Source organism: Miniopterus natalensis, chromosome 1 (assembly GCF_054644295.1).
Source record: "Miniopterus natalensis isolate mMinNat1 chromosome 1, mMinNat1.hap1, whole genome shotgun sequence".
Taxonomy (NCBI): Eukaryota; Metazoa; Chordata; class Mammalia; order Chiroptera; family Miniopteridae; genus Miniopterus; species Miniopterus natalensis.
In genome coordinates this window covers 163,790,207-163,802,108 of record NC_142081.1, presented here as the reverse complement: position 1 = coordinate 163,802,108, position 11,902 = coordinate 163,790,207, and the positions used below count along the sequence as shown (strand labels likewise).

Here is an 11,902-nt window from a genome sequence, read left to right as displayed (position 1 = left end):
CATGCATATCTCCTCTTTTGTACTCCAGCTTGTATGATTTAAAGAGCTGAGTATCTCTGCTGTTTTTTCAAGCCAGGCTAAACTGACCCACGACTTTACAAATTTAAATCCTTTGTGAATTGGCTATGGGTTATTTGTTGATTAAAGTGATTCTTAATAAATCATGTCACATGTCTTGTGTTGCTAGGCCCAGTCATTTAATTTCACTGAATTCATGTATGGCCTGCATACAGCTCTTGATGTTTAACTTTTACAATGACTTAGAGGCCTGTTTTTGAAGCAATCCAGTTTCGGTAATAAGTCACCATTGTGTAGACTCCAGGTTTGTTCTTTTGACCACAGTTATCTCCCCAGCTCACAATTCCAATGAGATACCAGGTATCTTTAAGATCCTTTATGACTAATGGTCCCCCAGAATCACCCTGAAAATAAAAAAGAGAAATAAAATTATTTAAATATTAAGCTTATTACTTAAGATATTCTGATGAAGCACATGTTTTATTATTAGACATATGCATAGTTTACCAATTACAGGATAATTAATTGAAACATGTATTTTAAAAGTTATAAAAGCCTTTAAAAAGCCTATAAAACTTCAATTTCACATTTTAATTTTTTTCCAGCTTTATAGATATATAATTGACAGGTAAAACTATATATATTTAAAGTGAACAGCATGATGATTTGACATAGTGTGCTTTGTGGAATGACCACCAGGTTTCTTAACACATCCATCCCACACATGATTACCCTGTGTGGCTGTGGGGAGGTGGATGGGGGTGAAGGATGCTTAAGGTCCACTCAGCAAATTTCAAGTATCTAACACACAGAGTCAAGCTGACGTTCCTTTTCTTCTGACTCTAAGTGGGGCGCTTGGACTTCTGTTTTCTCAGACAGACTAAGCCCCACACCATGTTCCTCAGCTACAATCTCAGTACTCTTGATTTGGACCCTGTGTCTAAGTCCCTTCCTCGCTCACTTTCTCACGGTTTCTATGACTCCAGCTTATTGCTCACTTGCAGTCATGGGTTAGGAATCTTACGTCTGCTCCCCAAACCAGGGAAGTCTCTTCATGGCCACCAAGCCTTCCTGAGGCTTATTACTAATCTCTCCGTTTGCCTAGATTCCCGTAACCTGTCTGCTCCGAGACTCCTGTTGCCAGCTGCCTTGTCCCTCGTGGCATGGACCTCTCTTTGAATTACCTGAATTCTAGTCACCTTCTTCCATGTTCCTAACAACTAAAACTAGCTGTTTGGCAGATCCTGTTCTTTCCCAGCCTTTATGCTACATGGAGATGTACCGAGCATACCTTTTTCTGACAGAGGCTGCCCATGTTGTGTAATCTGTGGGACTCTGGAAAGGGCCTGCAGCCACCTGATATCAACACCATTCCCATCACTTCATCAAGTAGAATCACCTCCTTGGAGTTTTCAGGGATCTCACATTATAAAGCAAGTGCCTCCAGGAAGAAACACACTTTTATACCGTGGCGAACATACACATGCAGGACAGATATGGACAGCAGAGGAGGACATGGTAAGGACGCTGGAGAGTCACAGGATGGTCTAATCTACCTTCGTGGTGTTCGCTACCCCTCACCTCTCATACTGCGAGGCTGAGACCCAGCAGAGTTTGGAGATCCCTCAAATATGAATTGTAATTTCACACCTTCATGATTGTGGCCATGCCCTCTCTCTTTTCTATAATATTCTTTTCTTATTCTATAATTGGGCAAGTGCTATTTATTCCCCAGGCCTTGTTTAAATTAATCCCTCTGATACTTGCAGTAGAAATATTTGCTCTTCATTAGATCATTTATAACATCACACCATGGTTGATTGTTTCCTTTCTAGATGTGAACCATTTAACGAAAGTGAGTTTTATGAATCTTTGGACTTCTGGTATGAAGAAAATTTAATTGTATTGGTTAGTTTGTTTGACAGCATCAAAGGAACTCTGCTTATTTCATTTTGCTTAACAAAACATTTATAAATATGTATGCTGTGAAATTTGCACTTAGAAATTTTTGAACTGACAAGATATCTGTATTTTGTACTAGTATAAAGAACATAGAAGATTTCTTAAGCTAGATAAAATTTTTTGAGTTAATGATATAAAAATAATCTCTCTCCACCTACCCTGCAGGCATCATAAGTGCCTTCTAGATATCCAGCACAAAACATCCCAAATTTTATATCATTGCCGTATACATGCGGTTGCTTGCACACATCATCACTTATGATCTTGAGTCTGGCTTCTTGAAGATTATTTTGAGATTTCCCTTAAAGAAAAACAAAGTAATTTTAGTATTTCCAATCAGCATCCTTAGCTAGAATGAAAGGAGCAGACTTTTTTCTAATCTTTTTTTATACAAAAATTGTCAATACAGCATGAAGTTAATATAAGCAGTTTTCAGAGAGAAAAAATTCTGTTTAAAATTTAGCAGATTTAAATGATTTTTATCATCATCACATTTAAAAAAAAATTCTCACCCGAGAAAATGTTTTATTGAGTTTTAGAGGAGAGAGAGAGACAGAGAGGCATCAAACGGTTGCCTCCCACACTCACCCTGACTGGGAATCGAACCCACAACCTTTTGGTGGACAGGACAGGACTCCAACCAACTCCATCACACTGGCCAGGGTTTTACCACATTTTTATAAATGGCTGTACTAGCATGAAAAATTATTTTGTTTCTTTTCCTGGAAAATCTTTGTATCTTTATGCTAAAAAACGATTAGTTTATGTATTTAGGAAGGCAATCATTTTTTAAAATGAAGTTTGTATTTGTGGACAAGATTATTCCCAGAAACTCTGTGGGTCTAGATAGTTTTCTCCTTTCACTTGATAAAATAACTGTAATACTATGTATATTTATTTTGTCCTTTATATTTTATGAAGAACTTTCACATATAATATGACATTTAAAGCAACACTTTCATTTTTTATGTATTATAAGTTTGGGATGCCTGATCATAAACCAGATCCTGAGATGCAGAAAGCAGTGTTATGGCAGGAAGACAAGTGCCTGCGGCACAGAGTATCGCAGGCATTCACAGATGCTCTGTATCAAACTGACAGTCATTGGGAAACTGACACTGCAATAGGCAGAACTCAGCGGTGATCCCCAGCATTCCTTTGTGATCTCCGTACCCCCAAGTATGGGTGGAACCTGTGAATATAATGGGTGTCATTCTTATGAGTAGGTTGTTATTAGGCACAGGGAATGTTTTAGGTGTAATTTAGGTGAATTCCGTTTGTCATTTCAGTTCATCAAAAGAGAGACTTTGCAAGGTGGGCCTGACCTAATCAGGTGAGACCTTTAAGAAAGGGCTTAGGACTTCCCTGAGTTTAAAGGCTTTTTCCTAAAGGCATTGAAGAAGCAAGCTGCCACAGGTAATACAGATGCAAAACACTGAATTCCATCAACAACCAGTGAGCTTGGAAGAGAACCCAGGGCTGCAGAGGAGACCTCTGCCCTAGTCAATACCTTGACTGTGTTGTAAATAAATCCTGGAACTCCATGAACTATTTCTCAACTATTGTGGGAATGCTGAATGGCATTTCTAACAAAATACTGACTTTTTTCAAAGAATTTGCTTTTTATTTCATTAATTTTTCTCTATTGTTTTCTTGCTTTTGTTTTTATTCCTTTCTAGTCTTTTTTCAAGTTTTTTTTTATTTTTATTGTTGACACTATTACAGATGTCCCCCATTTTCCCCACCCTTAGCCTGCCTCCACCCCGCCCCACCACCCCACCCCACCACCCCTCCCCACCACCCCTCCCTGGCCTTCACCACGCTGTTGTCTGTGTCCATGGGCTATGTATATATGTTCTTTGGCTACTCTCTTCACCTCCTTTTATCCAGGACGTCCCACCCACTGATCTCTATCAGCCTGTTCTCTGTATCCATGCCACTGGTTCTGTTTTATTTGTTTATTTTGTTCATTATATTCCACATATAAGTGAGATCATACGGTATTTTTCTTTCTCTGACTGACTTATTCCGCTTAGCACAATAATCTCCAGGTCTACCCATGCTGTTGCAAAGGGTAAGAGTTCCTTCCTTTAGCTGCGTAATATTCCAGTGTGTAAATGTCCCACAGCTTTTTTATCCACCCATCTGCCGATGGGCACTTGGGCTGTTTCCAGATCTTGGCTATTATAAATAACTGATTTCTAGTCTTTATTATCTCCTTCCTCTGCTTGTTTCAGGTTTCTTTTGCTGCTCTTTTCTAGTTCCTTGAAGTGGGAACTTAGATTATTGATTTGAGGCCTTTCTGCTTTTCTAATTTACACATTTACTATAAATTTCCTCTCTCCACTGTTTGAGCTCCATTCTGCATATATTGATAATTTGTTTTTCATTTTCATTCAATTCTATATATTTTCTTCAAGACTTCTTCTTTGACCTATGGATTATTTAGAAGTGTGTTAATCTCTGAGTATTTGGAGATTTTCCTGTTATCTTTCTGTTACTAGTTTCTGTTTGATTCCATTATGATCAGAAGGCATACTATGTATGATTTCATTTTCTAAAAAATTTGTGAGGATTGCCCAGCCAGGCATGGCTCAGCAGGTGAGCATCAACCTAGGGTCCATGAGATTGCAGTTCGATTCCTGGTCAGGGCACATGCCCAGGTTGCCGGCTCGATCCCCAGTCGGGGGCATGCTGGAGGCAGCCGATCAATGATGACTCTCTCATCATTTATATTTCTATCTCCCTCTCCCTCTCCCTTCCTCTCTTTCTGAAATCAATAAATATATATTTTAAAAAATTGTGGTGGATTGTTTTATGGACCTAGATATGGTCTATCTTGGTGAATGTCTATGGGTGCTTGAAAAACGGGATCTTCCTTTGTTCAGTATGATGTTCTACATGTCAGTTACATTCTGTTGCTACTTAAAAATTATTATGCCAGGTATGATTCTGTGCCAGCCACAAACTCCAGGCCAGGAATATATCTTCCCACCACACCAAAGGAATCCGAGATGCCCTTCCCATCATCATGAAGCAGAGAATACAAACTCTGTCTTAGGACAAAACCCATCAGATAGAGTGCAGACTTAGAGGTGTCAGGCCTACAGCTCCACTCAGTCACCCCTGGAATTAAGAAACTATGGATGGATAATAATTTCTGTGATAGGTAATATGGCCTTAAAGAAAGCAACACACTTCTCCGCTTGTATAATATGGAATGAAAACACATGGGACATCTATTCTGGGCCACATTAGTGAAAGGTATTCCTCTCACTGTTATATATGTATATATATCTGGACCAGATTTTAGAATCCAGAGTGTGTTGGACTAAGTATGCCCAAAAAACTTTCAAAAATAATTTTTATTTCCTAGGAGATTAAGTTAGTATTATCAAGTTAAATCATCTTAGGGCAATGGAAGCTCTGTTATCAAAGACGATTTATCTCTACACAGTATTCTCATTCCTGATCACTCTTAAATTAGGCTCTTCTGAAGCAGATTTTGTTGCAAATGGAAAATTTATGAGATGATTGAGGAAAGTGAAAATGAATGATGGAGCAAACCAAGCGGAGGTGATGGAAAAGATCGAGGAGTCTCACAGAAACGGGGCTCAGAGTGAGGGAGTCTTGGAGTGAAGGCAGGCGTGAGGAATGCAGCGTTTCTCCTGTATACCTGGCGTTGCACAGAGAACGCCACACAGAAGTAGACGTCAGTGTTGCTGAAGAAACAGCTCTTAAGTCTTCCTTAAAGCCCACCCTTTTGGAACTGCCTCTCCCTCATTCCATGTGATTCCGACCGGGCTGCCAATCACACACCTGCCTTCCTTGGCGTAGGCATAGGTCTGAGTATTTGAGTTAGCCAGTCAATCTGAGAGTCCCTGGACCCAAGCTGGGCCCAAAGAGATCTTTACAGGGATTAACGTAGATTCAGGCAAAGAGACAGACATGTTCTCCCCTCTCCATCTACTAGGTGAAGTGAAGATGATGTAAACCCTGAGCTGCTGTTGGCTGCCTTTGGAGCTAGGAACCCTCCATATGAAGGGGAAAACAGAGCCAGGAAATGGAACGATTCAGAAATTTAGAGCCTGATGACGTCATAAGAAATCCTGAGTTCAGCTGTGTCTGAATCCAGACTTATCTCATCTCTTGACCTCCAAGTTACAAGGGCAAAATTTGCCATTTTATCATTATTCTTTACTTTAGCTAATCTGAGTTGAGTTTCTGTCACTTGCAAAACAGGAGCCCTGATTCAACCAAGCTGTGTGGGAGTGGCTGGCAGGACAGTATTGACGGAAATTAAATCACACACTGTGATCATTTTTGAGATACGCACCGCCGTAGTAAAGTGCTCCAAAGCCTGTGATATAGACAGTTGAATTCGGTTGGAAGGATGCAGAGGCTTCTGGCAAACAGACCCGGCGGATGTCATCAGTAAAGATGACTCTGGGAGAAAACTGCACAACAGCGATGTCATACTCTCTTGCTGGGGTGTGATACCTCTCGTGGAGGATAATTCTTTTGACATTTCTTTTCATTAGTGGAGGGTCGATTGTTGTTCCAAAACTAACAGTCCATTGACGTGGATTTGCATTACTGTAAAGAATTAGAAATGAACAGAATATATAAACTTTACTATAATAATTGCACTAGGCTAATAAAAGATAAAAATACCATCCTGAAAATGGTCTCTGAGTGAGAGTATTTGATTCTAGTAAAGGAAAAGAATGAAAAAAATGAACAAATAGGTAAATAACCAGACAGTGATAAGGCCTATGAGTAAAATAAAATAGGTCCATGGAATAGAGTAAGAGGGGGTGGTTAGGGAAGGCTCTTTTGAGGCATGACAATTGGGCTAATATATGGTTGACAAGGAGTCGAGTGTGAGAGAAGGAGACAAGTTTCCAGGAAAACTTCTCAAGGCTTTAGATCAAATGAGCTGCAGTTCGGGACCTAGAGGGAGAATGGTGAGGGATGAGATTGGAGAGGGAGGTGGGAACCAGATTTTAGGGTGTATAACAGGTCATGAATAAAGCGTCTGGGTTTTATTCAAGTGATAGGGAAATTCACTGGATGATTTTAAGATAACAGTACTTTAGTCTCATATTTTTAAAAAACCATGTTGGTTTTCTCTGAAGAATAGATTGTTGGAGGGTGAGAGTGGATGAGTTAAAAGCTGTCAGAGGTCCTGTGAGAGATGGCCAATTCTGTGTGACTCCTAGTTTGTGAGCTGGAGCAACTGGTGGATAATGGTACAGGTGGGGATTGGAAAGGTCATCTAGTGATGAGAGATCATCTAGTAAAGCCTGTGTTTCATACCTAAGGAAAGTAAGGCCTAGATGGGTTACACTATTTGCTTAGTATCACATGTCTGCTTGCCTCTCTCTGCTCTTCTCTTTGTAGGACATGGTCTCCAACCAAAATCTATTAATAGCAAGATAAATGTTCCTTAACTAATTAATTGAACTTCATCCATAAGGGATAAGCAAAGAGACAAATACTGTCTATATAGATACTTGTTTCTCAACTGAATTATTTCTTAATAGGTAGCTTCATGGATAGAAGCATTTATTATAAACATATCAATGGGGTTTAAGTCCAATTTTACAGCTGTTAGTTGTGCTGGGATTATTATTTGTATTATTGAGGCCATTTAAATTTTACTTTTATACATAATTTTGATGTGCAAAAGTACTCTAATGAGAAAAGCTAAATAAAGATTGATTTATAAATACAATTGTTCATATAGCATAAATACATATCCACATTTTTTATTTAAGATCAGTCTTTGGTGAGATTTCTTGGTGCAAATCTGTTCAACTTAATTATGCCTAAATGAACTTCACATAAATTAGGTATTTTGAACTTGGAAATGCAAAGGACACAATGGTATTTACTCAAATGGGAGTGGTCGTTCTAACACTTTCCAGCAATGGCTTGATACTAATTAGAATAGTTTGTGTTTATTACATATGCAGATTACAAACCAAAAAGAAATACCTGACATGAGAGATGCTGAGTGAAGATTACTAGTAAAGTTAAAAAATTTTAATCCAGCCCCAACTCAACAAGATGCAATTTACTAGTGATAAATATAAAACAGTAATTTTAGATTCCCAAATAAATTGTAAAAATTCAAAGTGGTGACACCTGGTCTAAAAACCATTCCTATAAAAATGATCTGGGAATTGTGTTATTTGCTTAAAAAAACAATCATGCAATGAGGTTTCTTAAAGTGTTAACTCAATATTAGACTGCAATAATATCAAATCATCTGAATGGAAAAGGCCGTACAAAGTCATTTAGCCCTTTCACTGACCCAGTGCTTGGAAGTTGGAAGATGGGACTTGCCATGAGGAAGTCGTGTTCTTGTGTTCAGCTCCACCGTCTCCTAACTTTGGAGCCAATAAGCTCTCTGAATATCTCTGAGATATTCAGTACTAAACTAGGTACCTGCATAAGGGATTTCTGTGCTTTCTAACATATTTGATCTATTAAGTACCCATGTCTTTCAAACTTTAAGGATCTAAGTCTCCTAGAAAGATTTAGACTTAGAGGAAGGCAGAATTTACTATAGTGTTAAAAGTCAGGATTTTAGGGCTCTAAAAGAACTGGAGTCCATCTATTTTTCCCATTTTTAAAATTTTTATTTTATTGTTGACAGTATTACAAATGTCTCCCATTTTCTCCCTTTTTGCCCCCATCCACCCAATCCCCACCCCACCCCAGGACTTCCCCATGCTATTTTCTGTGTCCGTGGTTTATAGATATATGCATATATGATCTTTGGTTAATCTCTTCCTGCCCCCCCCTCCATGAGGTCTGTTATTCTGTTCCATGTTTATTAACTTGCCCAAGGTCACAGAGATCAGATGCAGTTCTGCTGTCTAGGACAATATTTTGTCCACTAAGTCCTGCTGCCACGTGCTTTACTGAGAAACCCAGGGACCTCTGTTATCACCATGATACTTGGTACTAGAGAAAGGTCATAAAGTGAACCTACTTAGAAAGAAATCCAAAATTTTAATGTAACTAATAAAAAGGTCTAACTGGTTATTATCTTGAAAAATAAAACTTAAATTATGAAAAATGTCATTTTGTCTTATATGTAAAATCATTTATGATATAACCATGCTCAGAATGAATAAATAATTGTTCATTGTTCATTTGAGACGATTAATGGTAGCACAGATGCTGTCTTTCCTTCCAGTTTGCCCTTTTCGGCACCATTGTCAAGAGGTGCTGTGTTACAGGAAGGTCTCATTGGGTGGCCCAGGGGCCTCTTAATCCTTTGTTAGTCAGAGGAATCTCTCTTGAAGTACCTGTTCTTACCATCTTGGTAATTTTCTCCTTTTGGTTGTGAGTTGCTCTAATTCCATCAGATCTTCATGTCAGTGCTGAAAATTTTGGTTTGAGCATTTCTCCATTCTCAGTTACCAACTTCCTACATCCACTGAAGCATTCAATTTCACTTTGTAATTAATTTGATTATTTATGTTCAGCATGAGACTGGCCCAAGTGTTTGGCAGAAACACACACTAGTATTAAGTGGAGAGGATTATTTGAGAAAGGATTTATTATATATGTTATTAGTAAATACTTTGTGTTCGGATGACTTTTGCTTCCTTATACAATTTCTTTAAATCTCTAAGGACCTGATCAATGAATACTAGAATAATGACTACTACATCCTTCCCCCCACACACCTTTTCAATAAGTATATAAATGTAACATTGTTTTAGAAAATAACCTGAGAGGAATTTCTCATTACCTCAGTAATATTTGGGGCATTGATTATTACTCAGGACATAATAAATCTCAGAGGATTTTTTAGCAGTAATGGGGTCCAACTTAAGTTCCATAACTTACGTCTTAAAGCAGTGTGCTGCAGTGACGAGCCAGGTATTACTGATCAAGGTGGCCCCACACTGATGCACGTTATCACGCTGAAGGGACGCTTGCCAAGGCCAGGCAGCCTTGGCCGCAATGTCTCCCGACATGATTCTGTTGACGATTAATGGAGCAATTCGTTTACCACAACCTGAAAGAGATGAGATCATTAAGTTATAGGAAATGTATAATGTTTGATACAGGTAACCTAATAAAGTACTGAAGTGCAATATTTGCATCTGTCATTATATAAACATGTACAATATTAATATACGTCCTCTGTATTTACCGATATGTTGATGTTTTGCTCTTTCCCTACATTTATAGATGTGGATATATATTGCCTACTGAAATTATATACAGCTGCAAAGGGCTGACACACTATAAAGTGTGTATCCTAAGGACTTGTAGTGTCAATTATCTACATGTCCTGGAAGCTCAGACTAAGATGATTGTTTTAGGTGATTCAGCAGGGTTACTTTGACATGAACTTGTCACAAGAGAACTGACCTGACAAGTAATTGCCTATTTGTTGGAACTCCTTTGCCTACACATTTTTCTGAGTGACTAGTTCTTAAAGTGTGCATGAGTTTGTGTATCATGACCAGTCTCTCACCCTTCAGGATGGAGGGTTCCACATCAGCATCACATTCTCTATTGGTGGGAATAAATATTTACTCTGTTACGTGCATCATATCAGAGATTAGTCTGCTGCTTAGGGTTCTGCTATGAATTAAGCCTCTTTAGAGTATGGTGCTAAAAAAGAAAAAAATGGTAGCTTCAATTCTTGTTCCAACTAATTAGGTGTCAAAAAAGAAAATTTATTTTACTGGCATTAATTATACTCTAACTGTGGCCAGTTGTTTTAGAAATCGCCATCACTCTGCCATTACTCTAGTTTAGACTACCATTTTTTCTCATCTGGAAGACTGCTACAGCTTCCCAGGTTATCTCCCTGCCTCTAGCCTTCTTCCTCCAATCTGCTCTCCACACTGAAAACTGAGTGATCTTTCTAGGTAAAACCCTTCAGTGATTTCTCACTACCCTCCAAATGAAGTTGAAGTGTTCCAGCATGATTCTGGTCTTTGATCACTATTAATCACACCTCTTTCTGATACCCTCAATCTCCATTCTGTGTTCCAGCCACACTGACATTTTGCAATTACAAGAAATGAGCACGCATTTTCTTTTCAGAAGATATTTTTACATACTACTTCCCCACCCAGAACACCCATCCCACTTGTCACTTGGTTCATGGCCCCTCCTCTTTGCTGTCTCAAATCACTTTTTGACTCTAAAGATGAGGTTAGCTGACTCTGTGATTCACTCTCATAGCAGTGTGCACTTTCTCTGTCATAGCATTTATCATACTATTTTAATGTTTCCTGATTTACTTATGTCTTTCCCTATCTTCAAATTCCCCTATCTTCCTAATTTTAGAAGAAAGATCATGTCTTATTCACAATGATATTCACTTACTGGCACTTAGATATTTGTTGAATGAATGAATGAATTAAAATGTATAGTGTGGTGTGTTTGCAAAATACATAGGTGAATGCATGAACACCTTTGCTCAAATTCTTCACCACTTTTATAAAATCTTTCAAAATTTTGGCCACACTGATATAAAGTAAGCAAGTAGAGCTGCTGTCAACCATGAAGGTGAGATATATTAAGCAAATTTTATAGGTCAGTCAGAGATAATGGGATCTATCTCCTCCTCATCTATCATGTTCTCATTATTTTATTTCTCAGCAAAAAGCACATTTAATAGCATTTAAAAATTAGAAAAGCAAGTCCATTTATTCCAAACCAGAAACATATATATATAACATCTTCAAATTGCTCCAAAATTTCAACCATGTAAACTGTTTTCCTTAAACATGAGAAAAGATCAGTCTCAGAGTTAGAAGTAAAAGTATTTTCATATTGCCCAATTGTTATTCTCTCCCAACAAAAAGTGGGTCTTGGATGAGCTAATATTTGAAGATAATGTTCTTTCTGATGTGGAAATTGAACCTGTTTTTATAAG

The 11,902-nt window shown here is 38.2% G+C and overlaps 1 protein-coding gene across 1 annotated transcript in view; it reads right to left on the bottom strand.

Annotated features, from left to right (window-relative positions):
* Positions 1-260: 260 nt before the first annotated feature.
* Positions 261-11,902, bottom strand: part of TMPRSS11A (transmembrane serine protease 11A) — a 43,403-nt gene continuing 31,761 nt past the window's right edge. Inside the window, exons 7-10 of the mRNA XM_016213205.2 lie at positions 9,850-10,021; positions 6,317-6,576; positions 2,139-2,281; positions 261-422 (exon numbers count right to left, since the gene is read on the bottom strand). Of these exons, the coding sequence (XP_016068691.2) occupies positions 261-422; positions 2,139-2,281; positions 6,317-6,576; positions 9,850-10,021 (737 nt within the window). The remainder of the gene's footprint in view (positions 423-2,138; positions 2,282-6,316; positions 6,577-9,849; positions 10,022-11,902) is intronic.